The 18822-nt window shown below is 38.6% G+C and overlaps 2 protein-coding genes across 5 annotated transcripts in view; both read right to left on the reverse strand.

Annotated features, from left to right (window-relative positions):
• The window catches only part of DPYSL2 (dihydropyrimidinase like 2), a 100643-nt gene extending 97529 nt beyond the window's left edge, over window positions 1-3114 (reverse strand). For both annotated transcript variants that reach the window (XM_088152140.1, XM_088152139.1), the window contains exon 1: window positions 2975-3114. The gene's annotated coding sequence lies outside the window, so the exon portion shown is untranslated. The remainder of the gene's footprint in view (window positions 1-2974) is intronic.
• On the reverse strand, window positions 285-16812 carry BNIP3L (BCL2 interacting protein 3 like). Of its 3 annotated transcripts, none has more exons than XM_015887446.3 (6): window positions 16547-16812; window positions 10831-11047; window positions 7985-8057; window positions 6833-6936; window positions 5205-5354; window positions 285-3631 (listed from the first exon to the last, which is right to left on the reverse strand). In XM_015887446.3, the coding sequence occupies exons 1-6, from the start codon at window positions 16629-16631 to the stop codon at window positions 3583-3585; spliced, it is 678 nt and encodes a 225-aa protein (XP_015742932.1). In that variant the 5' UTR covers window positions 16632-16812; the 3' UTR covers window positions 285-3582. The 3 variants fall into 3 exon arrangements, with proteins under 3 accessions (XP_015742932.1, XP_007424606.2, XP_025020063.1); XM_007424544.4 differs by having other exon boundaries at window positions 10831-11017; window positions 16547-16807; XM_025164295.2 differs by lacking the exon at window positions 16547-16812 and adding an exon at window positions 16196-16329 and having other exon boundaries at window positions 10831-11017.
• Window positions 16813-18822: the final 2010 nt, after the last annotated feature.

Here is an 18822-nt window from a genome sequence, read left to right on the forward strand (position 1 = left end):
TAAAACTACACATGTAGTTTGGAGATTTGACAGTGTCCTTGCCAAGTGAATAAAATACAATACAAAGACAGGTCATCTAATATGATTAGGTTCCAAATGGATGGTGGTAAAATACCAGCTTGTGTAATCTTTAACTCAATAGAATAAGCTTGAGGGAGCAACAAACTTGTATTTGCACAGGACATTTAACAACCAATTTCGAGTCTCTACAAGTTTGCATGATGTATCTACAACTGCATTCGTAACACATTTGTTACAAAAATGTTACGAGTTAGTGATGTTATAAAAAAAAAAAAAAAAACCTAGTATGTACATCTAAGCATGGCCCTTATGAAGAAAACCTGTCAATGTATCATGGCAGCAATAGAAATCAATCATCTAACTATATTGTGTAAAACACCGACAAGAAGCAACCAGCAGAAAATTCAGTTTTGTGACAGCTTTAATGGCACAAAATTTTATAGCTACACTTTATACATGTACTGTAAACTGTATATTATCATGTTACAAAGTGCTAACTAAAGATGAAGAATGCATAATCACTTTGGCTCATTTAACTCCAATAATTTCAGCAATATGTCTTTAATTGTTTTTTAAAAAAGTGACTTCTCTCATAGTTGTTTTCACTTTTTAAAAATAGTGAATAGTTGAATTTGTTTGCTTTGTTTAGTGTTGCAGTTCAGCCTGCTGCATTTTTTAATGTGCGAGCTTATGCATTTCTGCTTGATCCTATGTACAAATGTCACACCCCGTTTTTCACTCATCATTTGAAAAATGAGGCTTGTGTTTCCCCTCAAACTGTAAACAAGTATAAAGCTACTTAACAATGTTTAACTTAACAAAGCTTTACATCTGATATCTCTTTCAAATTATAACAATCTGGTCCATTTTGTAATATAAAAAGTTAGGGTATTTCAAGCTTTTAATCAGTTATTAATAAATACTGCTTTGGACCACTGCATGGCAACAAGCTCAACAGTGATCAGGTACATAAATGCCAAAGATGTTTTTCCATCAGTTTTAATCTCATAAATGCCTGAAAATTATTATTGTTGATTCACAAGCATATAGGCTTTCTAACTTATCAAACAGCATTCTGTAGATTAATTATAATGTACTTTGGACAGGATTTCTTTGCCTTTTAACAACTATGGTCCAAATGTCATACAAATGTCTTGTTCCAACTATTACAAAATGCAATAAAATAATTGGTGTTGAAAAGTACTGTTGGACTTCTAACTCAACTCATGCTTGGTTTTTAATTGTTGTTTTAAACAACTCTCATTCTATTTAATCACCTCAAAATTATTCCAATATCCACACAGGAAATAAATACATCGTTGCACATAATACAAGTGCTATTATTATAAGCTGAAAGGGCAAAACAACCTTCACAGGTTATGAAGACTATGTGTAACTTACTGGGTGGAAGGAAGGAGGGAGAGAGGGAGAGAGGGAGAGGGAGAGAGGGAGAGAGGGAGAGAGGGAGAGAGAGAGAGAGAGAGAGAGAGAGAGAGAGAGATCGATCTCCAGTAAGTTACAGAGAATCAAAGGTTGAAACAAAGATATTTAGGAATGGATATCATGAAAATCCTCTCCACTTCACACATTTCACTTATTTCAGAGGTACTAGCTAACTTACTTGCACTATTAAGTCTTCAGAGGTCTGTCAACTCTTAAGATTTTATATATGCTTTATTGTCAATCTAATACATTCTATTGCAGAATCTACTGATTTCTGCTAGTTTTAAAATCAGTCATGCTTACCTCAATATGTAGCATGTGAAGCCTTCTTCAAATTAAGCTCGCTTGCTGATGGACTTCCTGGACAGGCCCCTGTAGCTTTCTTGGCAACAATATGGAACTCACCTGTAGTGGGTTCTTCCAGTTTTTATTGACTCCTAAGTCTAGTCTGCAATCTTTGTACTGACCAGCCAATCTGGTTTCCCATCCAGATACTCATCAGACCCAACCTTGCCTACCTTCCAAGCCCAGGCCCAGTCAGCCAGGTGCTACCTCCTGCTATGATTAACATGCATGAGCAGGAAAATATCTCAGCGGGTACCACAAACACATATACATACACATACACATACATACACACACACACACACAAAATAGCACCTGGATAATCTAGTCTGGGGTCAAACGCTAAGCGCTGGACATGGTTAGTACTTGGATGGGGGGGACCACAAACAGCCGTTGACTAAATGGGGAAGTCAAAAAACATTCTGGAAGAAGGCAATAGCAAGCTATTTTTATACTGCTACCAACAAACTACAGGGGCACATCCATGAAATGCAGAGGAGAGCTCAATTTGAAGAACTTTCAAAATCATACTTTAGGTTTAAACATCTAAAATACATTTATTTAGGAATATTGGTCTATATAAACTTTAAAAATTTGAATTGAGCTTCACAGTTTGGGAAAAAGTGTATCTGAAGAAAAACAATGCAAAATATTCCCCTTAGTGAGATTTCTAAGTTATTACCAAAATCCTTTTTGCTGGTCTGTGACTGTAATAAAGATTTGATTTGATAGCAAAATCCTTAGGATTTCAGAAATTGCAATGAGAGATGCAATTCCAACCATGAAGATGGAAGAAATGGAACTCGACCACAGAAGACAGCTCAAAATGTTGTGGGTTTCCCCCCCCCTTTTTTTAAAACAGAACTGCAAGACTGTTCCCAAGTAGGATGTCTCAAGCATCTATTAAAGCAACCCATTCTCTTTGTAAATTGCAAGTGGCTTTAGAATACAGGTATCTCCTTTTACATAGAGTCTAAACACTTAAAAATACTTCAAGTCAAACTACTCTGAAAGGAAGACTTCCATTAAATAAAATGCTAAAGAATACTAGAGGTTTCTTCACATGCAAATAATGAAATAGTTTTTAAAAATCTAGATGCTGGCCAAGGTTTGCTATCAGAAATAAACTCACTACTTCATGGAAACACAAGATAATGATAGTTACTTGGTATTCAAACTTGCTGAGGAATCAAATTCTAATTCTTTTTGATATCTGTGAAGTGTTTGCCGCCTGAAAATTAAAAAAAATATTAACTCAAGACAACTGCAAAACAAATTGCAGAAAGAAAACAAACCTGCCAATTATTTTTAGTTTGTTTTATAAACAGCTTCTGTTAATTCTCAGTCTCTTTTATATATGGGGGTTGTTATACTGAACGTTTCATTTAAGCACTGGGCAGATCATTTGCTATTGTAGTAAAGAAACAGCAGAGGCATCACTGATAACAATTGTAATTTGCTGGTGGCGTTTTGCACTGAACGAAGCCCTTGCGACATATAGGCAACTGTAAACTCTGTTAGGCAACTCTGATGTGTCCTGCAGGATACGGAAGGTGGCTGGGGAAAGACAACTAGTGAAACACCTTCACAGAGTTCCAACACAATACTGCATTCCAAGAGTTAGTGGAACCTGGATATGTAAAAACAAGGTGAAGGCTGGGGAAGGGGAGGAAGGTCATGCTTAGAATTGTCTCAAGTTCCAAAGGTACTAGTGTGACATTAATTCCTTCACAGATCATCACAAGGATTTCCAGGATTTGTGCACTGCTTCTTTCAGTAAGTGCTAGCTGAAGGTGTGGTCAGTCGCTTTCCAATGTAGATACTGTAATGAAATGCAAAGCAAAGTACATTGGTACTTATATGTGTTCCCTGCCCCAAAGATCTTTTCAGCTTACTTTATTCTTCTGATCTATGCTGCATTTCTAACATCCATCAAAGAAAATCAAAACATTGTATCAGGCACTCATCCATATGATCTTTAAGAGGACATGCAAACATGATGTGTGCCTCATGTGGATCATGAAGAAAATTATCATTAGCATCTGCATAAGCAGTAGGCAAAAAAGTAGAGATGGCTCTACTATATGTCCGTGTTATTTTCAGTAGGCGGGCAGGCTGTTACTCCCAATTCCTTAATTAGAAGTAGGTACCTGGTATCTGAAAAAGCACATGGCACTATGCACATTTTTCTTTTGCATTCATGAAGTATTTTGTTTGCTTACTTGTTTATATTAAATATGGAAAATACCAAATATGTTCAATTCTCTAGAGCATACAACCATTGACAGATTGTTGTTACTGTAACAGATCAAGAGTAGGTTTTTGCATGGAAATACTATGAGCTCCTTGGTTTTGATATTCAAAACTAATTCCAGAGCTAAAGAGTCATTAACTCTTATGTTTTTTGCATAGATCTCAAAATTCCAGTTAAAACAAAACAAAACCAAGTAGATCCCACAAGCACCACTCCTCACTTATAATTTCCTTCCAAGACCAAAAAACTACATAAAGGCATTGCTGGGACCATTCACATTAGGCTTTTAAAGGAAAGTAATCATAATAATATTATTAAGAAACATGAACATTACATCTATAGATTTTTAAAACATACTGAAAACTGACAACTGTTCCTTAACAGAGCTTAGGGATTCTGCTTGTTGATTATCAGCGATGGATACAAGTTGACCAAAGTGACAAACACATTTATAACTATTGCTACTACTTATTCCTATGCTAGCCCCTTCATCAAAGCCCAAAGGAAAAAATACCTCAAGGTAAGATATTATAAGTGGCAGCTAAGCAGAGCTTGATGTATCTTTACTAATGCATCCCCCATTCATTACCGCCAGAAAGTCCCAAAACAGTTTTTTGATCAAGATAACTCAAACTGGGTATTAAGAAAAGCTGTTGTAACATCTATAATGTATATCCATCCTTTAACCAAACCTTTCTTGCAGTTTAGTTCTGCGTTCCGTTGCTAAAGGAGCACTTCCTACTCAAGATCAGTTGTTACTGAACAAGTACATGCTTGCAAAGATCCGAAGAACCCCAGGAGAAGCTACAGTTACTATTTCAAAAAAGCAACAGCAGGGGTTTATTTTCCCTGTACATTAGAATGATGGGGAAAACATTTTAGGGCTTTTCTCCCCATCATTCTGCAGCTGATTTTACAATGCCCCTCTCATTCTAAGCGGTCCAGTGCTAACTGTGCTATATAACATTTTCCTAGTGGTGTGTACATTTACTTTTGATCCCTTTCCAAAAACACTGGAATTCCCACTAGTGTTATTCTTGAACAGGAATTGCTGGGAACAATTCCAGAACTCAAAGCTTCAAGAACTGTTGAAAATAACTCCACATCATTCTGATCCCTCAAAATATGTATTCATACTTACCCTAGTCCCAAAGCCAAAACATGAGATATGAACAGAGATGGAATGAAAACCTTAAGAAATTCAGCTGAGAAAATGCCACCTTTCTTCATGGCTCCACTCTTTCTCATACTTAAAGACACTGCTCGCTTAGGATGTCTGAAATGAAACTCCCTGGGATGGGGGGGAAAAAAGAGGATGGGTTTGTATAGAATATATTGAATCTGGGTACTTGAAAACAACAATAAACCAAGACTTAAGAACTGTAATGGAAAGCCCTTGTAATAGGTATGAAAACATGGAACAGTAGCTGATGAAAGAAATTTAACAGGAGAACACCTCATTTTCATAACAGAAATATTACATGTCAGACTTTACTTTTAACTTTATTATGAATGTCTCCTCACATTTAAGGATCACAGCACAGCATTCTTGGGCATCCAATAAACATTAGATCAGTGCTAACAGTTCAAATTAATGAGCCACTGTTAAACTACTAAGTCTTGCTAAATTACTTCTTCAGAGGTATTTTCAAGCATGGAACAATTTTGCTCCCATTGTGAATAGGTGATAAGTTCAGGATGCAGAGGTCCACAGGAGCAGAAACTCTTACTTTCTCATGCTGCTGATGAACAAAGCACTCCCTTTCATTCTTATGAAGGTAGGCAATTTATATCAAAAAGAGCCCCTGCTAAGTTTCAATCATCTCTAGAAACCAAACACAGCATTGCTTGTGTTAACAAGTAAGGCAACAAAACATAGCAAAACTAATGGATAATTCTCTGAAACGCAGCGGTGGACAACTTTTGGTGGCTCTGCTATACTCAACCTCGGGCCAAAGCAATGAGAAGAATTATGGAAAGATTATGTCACATACATTGGGAGAAGATTTTTTTTTTCTGTTTTTAAGGTGGAGATGATAAAGAACTGTTATGTCTGTAGGGCTTGACTGACAGTTTTCATGGATTTCTTGCCTCAGAATGGTAGGGAACTTCCTAGCTAAAATTTGGCAGCTCGGTTGAAAGGGACTAGAAATGTGCAAAACATTTCAAAACCACTGGCTTTGGGTAGTTCATACCTAAAGCTAAACCTTCTTGCAGGTCAGCGGGATATGCCACACTGAGACATCAGCGAGGGTAGGTAGGCAAGCTAGTGGGAGATGCTGCTCTGGGAAGTCCTGAGGGGAGAGGGGGAAAGAGGGGTCAACATGCACAAGTTTGTTTTTGCGCAAACTATGGCCAACCTGAAATGATTTGGCAGAAACTTCTGGAATATTATGGCGGGATAAGGAAACACATTTTCAATTTTAAGCATATCGTAACGGACTCTGAGGCTGATGCAAAGCAAGGGAAAGAGTAAAAAGAGTTTTCAACCTAATTTCTATCTTCCTTCCTTACCTAGAAGTTCCATAAAGAGATGTGGTTTTCTTTGACTCCAATGAGTAGCTACTCTGCAATATGCGCACTCTAATAAGGATGGGTTGAAGGAAATTGTGATAGAAATTTATACCGTTACAAACTCAGAATTTGATCTAGTTTTTCCTAGTACGAAAACAGTTCTTCAGCATACTTTTTGTAATTGTTTTCATATTATGTTGCAATCAAAATTGCTTCTCAGTGAAAGTGCATTTATTAGAAAGGATTTCAACTCACTTGGGCGGAATGTTTTCAGGTCTACTTGACCAATCTGACACCCAGTCAGCACTTTTCTTCAAAACTTCCACTTCCTTTTCGCCTTCTACTGTTTCCTCTTCAGACTGAAAATACATAATGAATAAATTCTGTAACTCTTTCAGGTCAATTGCTCCTCTTGTTATTTACTGCAGAGCACTGATCAGGAGATAAGCAGACCATGCTGGCAATTCTGATAGTCTTATAAAAATTCAATGCAGGAAAGACAACTAAAAGATTTAATCTGAACCAGTTTTATGCTATTTATAAGAAACTGTGCCTTCCTTACATAGCCCACAACATGGCTATACCTAACATATTCCTTTATTTTAAAAAAGAGTTATCATAATACAAAGAATATAAGCCATCAAATCGGTCTGAAATTATGGAAGGACTCAAAACACAGCTGGGAAAGTAAGTCAGTTACTTGACAGATACTGAACTGAACAAACAGAAGCCTATTTGTTATATATTTGTCTAAAAATAATTCATCTCTTTGCCTGGTCATCTTCTCTTCCTATGTTTAATGATATTCTTATTGCTCAGACTTATATGAATCAGTTTACAATGAATAAACACCCTGAAGATCCTGAAATCCTAGATAGCAGTTAAGTATCATTGTAATGATTAAGTCTCCATGAGATTAAACAAATACATGTATAGGTTTCTAGCAATTTACTACAGAACAATTTCCAAAAATATGACTTAAAATATTTATGGATGAGATCAACATTCTTAATTAGAATTAATGTTCTATCAACAAAATCCACAAAAGTAATATTTTTGTTCAAAACTTCAGTTACCCTACCACAAGAACTGAAACATAGTTGAAGCTGTTTTAAAAGAGCAGCTGCTGACAGACAACTTTTCTGGGAGGCACAAAGGTATACTATTATGTTATCAAAGACTTCTTGCCATTTTATAACAATGGAAGTTAAAATATCTCTAAGAACATAAAAACTTAATTTTGAATACATAAAAAGAGTACCTCCCCACTGACCCCCCCAAAAAAAGAGATTATATTGTTTTTCAGGATCAGACAGTGAATAACAACTCACTGCTAGAATACAGTTTTAAAATTGTGCCATATTAATCCTTCTAAAACAGAACCGTAGGTAAATATGAGGAAAATACCTGAGAACTATTGTCTTTACTTGTATGCATTTCCACATCAAACATTATTTGTCCATCTTCTTGAGGAGAAGGACTATGGAAAATAAAGATATCATCACTGTTATTATTTCTATAGAAAGTGATTATTAAGCATTGTTATTAAATTTCCACTTGTACTTATTACTAAAGATGTATTTATTTAGTGCTTTTATATCCTATCAAAAATCTGACAATTCTCAATGGCGCACACAACAAAATATCTACAGTATTTTAAAATAGCAACTTAATCACTAAATCATAAAACCCTTAGACCAGTGTTTCTCAACCTTGGCAGCCTTAAGATGTGTGGACTTCAACTCCCAGAATTCCCCAGCCAGAAACAATGCCTTAAAATAACAGGAATAAAATCAATGCAATATAAATTAAAAAGATGGCACAATACCTAGCATCATTAAACACTCTGCAGAATAGTGCAGTTTCTTCCTGAAAGCTATCGAGGAAATGGCCAGTCTGATCTCCACTAGGAGACTATTCCTACCTTTGGCTGCCCTTACCTGTCAGAAGTGTGGGACTACAAGGAATTTCTCATTAAAGATCTAGTAGGTTGGATTGATTCAAGTTGGAGCAGGCAGTCCTGCAAGTACCTGGTGTCAAGCCATAAAAGACTTCATAGGTTAAAACTAACACTTTAAATTGTACCTGAAAACCAACTTATACCCAGTGCAGGGCCTGGAGAATAGTGTTATATGCCCCCAGTGACGGGTGTCAGTTAACATGTGGACTGCTGCGTTCTAGACCAGTTGTAGTTTCCAAGTAGTCTTTAAAGTCATCCCCTTGCAAAATACATTGTGCTAATGTAACCAGGTGGTAATGAGAGCAAGAGTTATTATAGCCAGGTCCTCCTGCAGCAGTTAAGACTGCAATTAGTGCCCCATCTGAAGCTGGGCAAAAGTTATCTTTGCCACAGCTTCTACCTGCTTCTTGAGCAGGAATCATGAGTCCAGAAGGACTGCCAAATCATGGGCCTGTTCCTTCATAGGCAGTCCTTGTCTATCCAGGGGGAAACTGGTGTTAAGAGAACCCTGATGAACAAAGAGCAACCTTAATTCTCTTCTGAGCAAAAAGACAGGGCTTAAATTGAATAAATTCATGTGAAACTACTTATAAATTCCACTGAGGAAGAAACCAATATTGATATATCTGCAGTTTGAAAAAAAAAGATTCTAACATGTTGGCTGCAGCTATGCTGGACTCCTCTAAATTAGAAACTACAATTCAAACAATTTTTATCTGGTGCTTCCTCAGTGGAATGCAAAAGCAGTTAAACATTTATGTTCAGAGTTGATAACAGCAGCAGAAAAAGAAAAAGTCATTTGCTGTTAGACTGTCCTTGCCAAGTTGATTTGAAATGACTTAACCAGGCGCACAAGAATTCAGGGATTTCTGATCAATAATTTATTGCAGAAAAGCTAAGAAGCCACTATGAAAAAAAATTCTAGCAACTGCTGGGTATTAAATGTGACTTCTATTTAAAATAATTAGTGTTCACATTTCTTGAGTCTTTTTCTTCTGTCTACTCTGCATGAAGAAGCAATTCCTTTTTGGGTGGGAGATTCAATTTCTATCTATTTTTTGTTTTGGTAAGGGCTTGATCAGCGTCAGGTTGTTTATTCTGACTATTTAATAATAAACTTTCACATTTGTTGACTGGAAAACTTTTCTTGTCTCTGCTTAAGTGCCTTTCCCTTACTGCTTCCTTTAATAAAGAATTCCTCTTTATAAGAGCTGAGCTCCTCCTCTGCTACTTCCTGGGAGGAAATATAGTCACACCCACCTCCACATCACTAAATCATTCAGTATCTAACTCCTGACCCAGCTCTCTTCCCCGGTAAGCAACATACCAGCAACAGACTGAAACTGGTAGTTTAAGACATCTTTAATCTGATTAAGAGAATTAATCACCAGATGTACGGAATATTAAGAGATGAACAATCACTTGCAGGACATACTTCTATTTCTACAATCTGATTATTGGAAAAAGGAAGCATATTTTTATAACACTTGAAAAACTAGAGTGTTGCTTTTATTGTCTTTATTACCTCTGGGACTAGCAATAATAAGTAGATAATTTCTTATATAAAATTATTACATGAAGACATAGCATGAATTTCTAATAGATGCAATTTAGCTGATCTGGTGAATGTTTGCTTCAAAACACATTGAAAACAAGATCACAGGTAGTGTCTTACTTAAAGAGGCTTCAAACTTTCAAGCAATGAAGACAATCATCTTTAACAGAAGCAAACAATTTTAGGGCACAGATGTAATATAACACATCAAAGACCTAGTGTACTGATGAAGGGCTGACTTTTTAATTTTGTAGTTTTAGTGTCCTGTTTAGGTTATCGCCACTATAATAAAAGATAGCAAAATGAATTCACCACTATGGATTCTTGCCCACATAATTGTTTTTAGTAAAGAAATAGGTTTCTGCCCTGTCTAAAAATAAATAGCAAGTATCTACTGCAAAAGGCTCATCAAAAATAAGCAGTAGGTTTTTTTTTTTTTAAACTGAATATACAGGGCAGACACCGAACTGCATAAGATTTTTCCAGTCCTTCAGAATTTCCTTCTAGGTCTCCCTCACATAATATAAGAAGCTTTAATAAAACTGAAAAAAGCTTAAGCCCTTAAAAAGCAATGAGACAATTTACCTATTATCTATACAGCAACCGATATATTAAGACCCTGGCTTAATATGAGACATAAGTCCAGCTAAATCTGCATTCTAGGAAATGAAATGACAGTAACAGTTGCAAAAAAAAACTCATTCCAAAGTATTTTTAAAGTGTAAAAAAAATGCTTACCTGTCACAATGAGAACTACCCCTTGAACTGCTTTGTCCAGACTCATGCTGAGCATCGAGAAGTATCTTCTCCATATCTCCATTGTGGATGGAAGATGAAGAAGGAACATGTTCTAGACCACCATTTTTTACATTGCTGTTGTCGTTGTCATTGCCATTCCCATTCATCTGCAGCTCTACCCAGGAACCTATTGAACAGTCAGATATCTCATCAGAAACTGTGAACCAAATCCAAACAGAGCATTTATCAGTTACTTGTAGAAATATGCAGTCATACCAAATTTTGATAACTGGAAAGAGAGCAAATAATGCTTAATTTACCCCAAAGTCTACCTGCAAACAACTTTCTACTTGTCTGATTAGTAATTTAGAAATAGTTTAAGACAACATATTAAAGAAACTAGACATTATTAAGGAAGTGTTTTAGTTCTGTAAAGTGACTAGAACTGTTTCATGTCTGTTACTACCACATTACTTAAGGCTCAGCTTCTATAAGGAGCCCAGTTAAGTCCATACCCCAACCATTATACTCCATAATCTGTTCAGTCCAAATTTGAGAGCAGTGGTTCAGATCTCAATGTGCCCCAAATGCTGTCTTTCAGCTGGAGGCTAACCTACTTAAGGTAGAGAGTGTTATGCTTGGGTAGCAATTTTTAATTTTTGGTTAAAACCTAACTTTTATCCAATGGGCCTGACAACCTTAATAATCTCTGACAAATTCCATTTAGGCTAGAAGCACACCCCATTAGTTAAACTGCAGTCATACAGCCTATCTCCAGAGGTTGGGTCTTGATTCTTCTTAAACAATGAGACCTGGCCAAGAACGGCAAAAATCAACTGAATTTAGTTCCTAATAGCTTTGCTCTGGAATTTGAGACTCAAGCAGCATTCACAGCCAGTCAAACATCCTTTCACTTTGGAATCACCTAAATATTACACAATCTTCTACTAGGTTTGATTTAATGTTCTTCCATTTGCTCTGTCGGAAGGCAGATTTAATATTGTAGGCCTCCCTATGAGTACACATTTGTCCTTTTGGCTCAGGAATGGTAATGTCAAGCATGTTCTGATGTACTGCAAACAATCTAAGGGTCTACACAGTAAAGCTATTGACTTTAGCAAGCTTTCCTGGCCAGATGTATTCTTAGCGGTGTCCTGTACAACAGCCTGTAGAGCATGGCAAGAAATAATGAGTTACCAACAAAATAGGTAATCCAGATCATAACAGCTAGAAAAAAATCATTGTCCACTACTTTTACGTCATTATGTTAATATCCCTTTTAACACAGTGTCTGGACATTTAATGTTTGTAGGATATTTTAAATTGGTGGCCTTTGCCCAAAATAAATTATCACCACATAATAAAAATGTTAAGAGCTGCACAGTAACACTAACAAGACAGCAGCAGAAGAAAAGGAATATATTCCATCAAAGCAGGTGAGAGGATTCCAGGACCCTCTCCTTCAAATATTAGTCTGTCATGGCAAACTTGTGTATCCATGCTTTGGACAGAATTCTCATGTTGTGTATATGATCTAATTAGCTGAAAACAGGGGTTTAACCGTTCCTAGTAATGCAGAGAAATCAAAAGCCAGTGTGGTGGAGTTCTTAAGGGGGCAGACCCAGGTTCTCATCCCCCCTCAACCATGGAAGCTCACTGAGCAACTTTGGGCCAGTCCCTCTCTCAGCCTAACCTATCTTAATAGAGTTGTTGTTGTGGGGAAAAATAGGAGAAGGAAAGGATATATAGGAAGGAGTGCTATGTATGATGTTTTGAATTTGTAAACAAAATCCACACTATAAATGTAACAAAATAAAATGGTAAATCCACCGTAAAATCAACTCACTTGGAGATAATAAACTCCTTATTAGTTTGCATATGGCTGTCTTACTGTCAGATAACAAATGCAGAATATAAATATATATTATAAATAAATAATAAATAATATAAAGACACAATCTGGATAATCTTGCTAGAAAAACTGCATAATATAAAAATAAACCTATTATGCTATAAGCTTTTTGGCTTAAACATATGGAAGTGTCAGATATTGCTTCAGCATTCTAAATCTTGGTGCTCAGAAAAACAGATTATAAAAATAATTTTGTATTAATAGTGAAATCACCGTTCATTTGCACATATGACACTTTTAAAGAACTGAGATTCTGGTATGAGAATGATACCATATATCAAGGATCCTTCCAATTGCTGGCCATTCAAATCCTAAATTTGTAGAACAATACTACTTAGTTGTTTGTCCCCATTTCTTTTTCACTTAATTTTACTGCAGAATACCTTTGCCGAGGAATGACTTCTTTTTTTTTGTTGGGTGAGGTAATCAACTTGTTTTAAAATACACTAACAACTTACAGCAAAATCCCCAAAGATATACACTGGGAATTAAAAGAATTCTGATCCACCAAATTTGTGTTGTGTAACCAGTTAAATAAAGCTAAACATCCTTCAACATAAAAATCCATTCTTTATCACCTCTAGTTTTCTTAATTTCAGCAATCTAATTTAGGTCAAGAAAGAAATGATTTGTCATTACTAAACAACTGGCAGTCAGAAATCTTCCCCTATCTTCTACAAATTATCTAAAGAACCTCATGTAAATCCAAATGTATCTTCTACCCACTCCTGTTCTTGAATATACAGCTATTTTATCATATGTACAAATAATTCCAGAGTAATTTCATGACTACTTCCTGATATTTATACAACTACTTAGCCATATGGTTCACTGTCATGTGGATGCTATTTGCTCCTACATTTGGAGGTTACATACGCACAAAACTCTAACAAAGAGGTAATGTAGTAAAACCCTGCTGGATTAACAGAGGTATTTCAGTGTGGTTTACCTCTCTGTAAATATACACATTCCCTCTCTTTATGTGTGTGCGTGTGTGTGTGTGTGTATATTCTAACCATATGACTTAAGTATACCCTAGAGTCCTGTACTATATTGTATTTATTTAACAATATTTGTAACCTGCCCCATTCCTATCAGACTTTGGGCAGAATACAACAAGGTCAAAGCAAACAAAGCAAAGTACACACAATTAAAATAATACCTTCAAAAAGTCAACATGCATGATAAAAACGAATAAAGTAAACTGAGAGCAAAATGCCAGGAAAATCGGGGCCAACCCATACTCCCATGGGGAGGCTATTCCACATAGTGGGAGTTTCCACTAAGAAGGCTGTCTGTATATGAATAATTTCTGTGTCTTTCCTTTGGAACCAGTAGGGAACTGCATTTTCTTTAAACAGACTAAGAACTAACACAGGAAGAAAAAGAACACAGGAAGATAACAGTCTCTTAACCTTTTCCCTTCAACTGTACTATGCAATATTTAATTTTATTCTCTCTTGCAAATTTTTTATTCATATTGCTATCTCAGCAAAATGAGGAACAACTTCCCCCAAATAATTATTGAACTATGTATATTTACTTTCTAGCATATGTTACTGAGAAAATTATACGGAATTTTATAAAACAATGCAAGTCAAGAAATATTTACACCAAGTTCAGGTATTTCCTAAAAATGCAGCTGAGAGTAACTTCTGATTGTGGCAGGATATAAATGTAATAAATGCAATAAATAAATACAGTTGTATTACTTATACTAATTCACCCCCTTTCACCACAAAATCCAAAGGGAAGAGTTTTTCCTAAAAAGTATTTATTTATTTATTTAGACAATTTATAAGGCTGCCCATTTCCCAAACGTGGCTCTGGATGATGTGTAAGGGTTAAAAACAAGTTAACAAAAACCATAATGCCTGAGGCCACAAACACAATCCAACTCAGAAAGAACAACATTAACCAGTGTTAACACAACACTGACCATAAACTAGATAATGCTGGTTAAAGACCAAAAACTCATACCACAACAACAAAAAACAACCCTACAGTTATCCAGAAGTTATACACTATAAATTGAAGCTATCTGGATACTCCCCCACAACTTGAACAAAAGTTTACAATAGAGGAGCTGACTGACCTGGATACAAGGGAAATAATACTATACACACAGGACTTGGCAGCTAAAATAAACACATTCTCACACACTCTAACTCCTTCCCAGGCCATCAGCTGTAGCTCCTCCTTTTCTATCTAAACACACTAGCAAATAAATAAACAAGTTACTCTATTGAAACACATCCATTCAAAATTCTTTCATTCCAAAACTTACTATAGGTGTATTTACTCCTCACATCTGTTTGTGAAACCCTTTTTGCAACCCCAGCAACTAGAGCCCATTTATATATATTTTAAGCAAGTTCATACAAGTTTCCTTCAGCAAACCATTTAAAAGGTTACAGAAATTGGATTCAAGCTCCCAGTTCCTTCTATTCAGGAAAAAAAAAAATCACCAATTTGTACTTCTTTTACAAAGCTCCATTCCATTCTGCCTTATAATACCCTGAGGCAGTCACATGCCATCACCTCATCAACTCTATCCATAAACCTCCCACTATTAAAAGGAATGACTCTCCTTTTGGATGACTGTTCCACAGCAATCATGCATGTTTGTCTCCTTTTAACCTGGCAGCAATCTACCATGAGGGCAGCCACTTTTCAGCCTGATTAGTAGCATTAATCCAGTGCAATAACAAAGTTCCCTGTGGCATATTGCAATTGGGGGGGGGGGGGGGAGAGAGGAGGAAAAACAAGTTTCTTCAAGCATCACCACTAAAAGACAAATACCATGACATAACAAACGTCAGAAAACTGGATTCATAATCATTCCAAACAAAAAGGAAGAACAGCAAATAAAACAGAACACAATGCAAACTTAAAGCTGTTCCTGTATGCCCTTAACCTAGAGTTTTAAAAAAGTTTCAGAGTTATTATTTTAAAATGGGCAGTACATCACCCAATAGCTTTCGGGGAGGATAAAAGGAGTCACCGACTTTTTAAAAGCTAAGTCCATAAAACGCATAGTTTTGAATCTAGAAAGACTTTATTTTATTTTATTAAAAAGTATCAGCCACTGTGAGAAGCCGTAAGGAAGCAATGTTGGCAGAAAATGAAGGCTGGTGCGTTATCCCTACCAATTTCCAGAGGCTAAAGACTCCAGCTTGGGGAAAATTCGTTTTCAGCCACTCTTCTCATTTCAGTGGGACTCCTTCCCAAGGACAGGGTCCCTTATCCCCTTCCTCTTCATCTGCCCTCCCTCCCCTTTTTGAACCAGGGCAATGAAAGGTACAGGCAAAGGCAGAGGAGATCCAGACTCACATCCCCAGCTGACTAAAAAGCCACCCGATACTCCAGGCCAATCACCTTCTTTCAGCCCACCCGACCTCCCAGGGTTGTTGTACGGATCAAACGGGGGGGAGGGGGCGTAATCTACCCCACCTGGAGCCGCCCAAAGCAACTGGCTCTCAATCAGTCTGATCAGTCGCCCTCCTTTCCCCACCGACCCCCATGCTGACGCTGAGGCCTTATGGGGATTGTAGTCCAACGCTTCCAGAAGACTCCGGGTTGAGAAAGTTGCACCGCTCGCTCAGGTGTCCCTTCGCTCCCCTCTCCCCCCGCCCGGCCTGCCACCCTTCCTCCCATTGGCCCAAGGCTCTCGTGCGGCTAGGGGCCAACCAATCCCGGCCAAGCAACGGGCCCGGAGGGGGGAAGCTAACCGCCACTTGAGGGGACCCCAATTCTCCCGGGGAGGGGAGAGCCGCCGCCACCGCCCCGCCTCAGCCCACTCACTGTTGAGGCCTGGCTCGGTGGGCGTCCCCTCGGGCGGCAGGTTGTTGTTATTGTTGTGATGAGACAAGTCCTGAGGGGACGACATGGCGGCGCGGGACGACGGCGAGCGCGGAGCTGGTCCGTCCGAGGCAGCGTGGAGGAAAGGAGGCAGCTCCCGATAGCAGCGGCAGCAACGCTGGGATCGCGAGTGGCTATCTGGACGCTCCCCAACGCCAGCCCCAGCAACCCCGCCTCCGCCGAGCCGCTGCGCAGGCGCAGAGGGAGCCTGACGCTCTAGCCGGCGCACAGGCCCCACCCACTCACGCAGCTGGAGCCTTTCCTCCCTGACGCTCCTCACGTAGGCCATTCGGAGCCGGAGAGAGGGGGCGGTCCCCCAGGCGGGACTGCGCATGCCCGCCCTCGAGTCCCGCACGTAGCCTGCGCTCGCCGTCGTCCTGCCTGGTGCCGGGTTTCTTTGCTGCGCGCGCGCGCCGAGCCGGGGGGTTGTAGCTTGCTTGGTGGGCATCAACGCAAGAACTAAAAATGCACCTCTCCCTCCTCGTGACTAGCTTGAGATCAGGGGGTGCAGCGCCTCAGCGACTCTGGCTGCTCTGAAGCGCTAAGCAGGGTGGCGCCCGGCTCCTGCTTGGTTGGGGGACCACTAGGAAATCCAAGGTTGGAACCAAACTAGGGAAGCTGGAAAACATCCCCGATGTGGTAACAGTAACAAACTCTTTACAAGCGCTAAAAATAAAGTTGCCTAGAAAATGACAGAGACCCAGGAGAGTGCTTTTTTTCCTCTCTTTGTTAATAACAAAGAGGGAAACTGATACATAAAAAGTGATGCCAAAAACATGTTTTCCCTTTTCTCTGGTTTTATGGTACTTGTCTAAAAAATGCTCGATGAATACTAACCCCTGGATACTCCATCATCTTACAGCAGAGGGAGAGGAAAAAGTGGAAAGTACCTTAAACTTATCCTGAAGTTTATTGAAGGTAATTTAGCTGTTCAGATGAAACTGCTTCAAATGTACTTTCTGTTACTGCATGTGTCCGCCAGTTTACTGCTAAGAGCTCCTCCCCATCCAGATCTGGATCATAAACCACTTTCAGTAACCTGGATAATTCAGCACCTTACATGTTTAAAATGCAAAATAAAATCAGAGTTGGAAAGAATAGCCATACGGGATCAAGCCAAGATCCATCGTAGTCTAGCACAACTCTGGGAGTTGAAGTCCACATCTTAACGCCACCAAGGCTGAGAAACACTGGTCTAGCATTTTGTTTCTCCTTGCCAAACATATGCCTCTGGGGTTCTCACAACCAGATAGAGATAATGTATTCCTCTGTCCTTCCATTGTCCCCTCTGCAATTGGCATCTGGAGACAACCTGGAGGTAAAGCTGAATTTTCAAGAATAATGGTCCTTGATAGACCGGCCCTCCATGATTCTCCCTTGAAAGCTATCCAAGTTAGTGGTCCACATCATGATGCCTCACGATAAAGAATTCGATAAGCAATTCCATGCTGTGTGAAGTGTTTCCTTCTCTTTCGTCTAACTCTTCCCAGCTTGGAAGTCCCTATTCCTAACATTTTGAGGGAACACCCCCCTCTTTTCCTGATTTTACACACCTTGAACATGTCTCCCCTCAGTTTCTGTTCTTCTGAACTAGAATCCCAAAGCTTTTACCCTTTCCTTGTAAAGAAGATACTCAATTCCCTTGATCAGCTTGGTTGCCACCTTCTGCAGTTTTTCCAAATGTAATTCAAGTCTTTCTGTTTCAATGTATATATAACACTGCCTAACCACAACTTGGCTTCTCTACTTACTTCAGTGTTGTCCAAACTTGGCCACTTTAAGATGAGTGGACTTCAACTCCCAGAATTCCCCAGCCAGCCATGCTGGCTGGGGAATTCTGGGAGTTGAAGTCCACTCATCTTAAAGTGGCCAAGTTTGGACAACACTGACTTACTTTCACCAGTTATTTTTGTGGGCATATTTCTCAGGATACAGATGCTTCCAGCCAAGGATTTTATTGTGCAATTGACCTGCCTCATTTAGGGATCTTTGGGAGGAATGACAGAGCAGCAACATACAGTATCCTTTAACCAGCAAGAGTAGGAGCTGTCTGTCTGAATACACCCTTCCACTACCCTGTATAAGAAAGTGGAAAATAGGCGTAGTACAGCTCTCCTATGGAGGCAGCCACCTGAAAATAAATAAAGCTAAAGTAGGGAGGGAACATGGGCGCACACATATTCTTAGCCCACGAACGTCCCTGGAAACCCAGTTGCTTT

The sequence above is a fragment of the Python bivittatus genome, unplaced genomic scaffold, assembly GCF_059951505.1.
Source record: "Python bivittatus isolate LINGU-HERP-01145 unplaced genomic scaffold, Pbiv_v1 ctg000680_np1212, whole genome shotgun sequence".
NCBI lineage: Eukaryota > Metazoa > Chordata > Lepidosauria > Squamata > Pythonidae > Python > Python bivittatus.

Coding starts and splice junctions, on each gene's coding strand:
- BNIP3L (XM_015887446.3), bottom strand. CDS start 16,631: ATGTCGTCCCCTCAGGACTTGTCTCATCACAACAATAACAACAACCTG. Junction 8,058..10,830: donor GGTAGTTCTCATTGTGACAG/GTAAGCATTTTT, acceptor TATTTTCCATAG/TCCTTCTCCTCAAGAAGATG. Junction 5,355..6,832: donor CCTGAAAACATTCCGCCCAA/GTGAGTTGAAAT, acceptor CCCCCATCCCAG/GGAGTTTCATTTCAGACATC.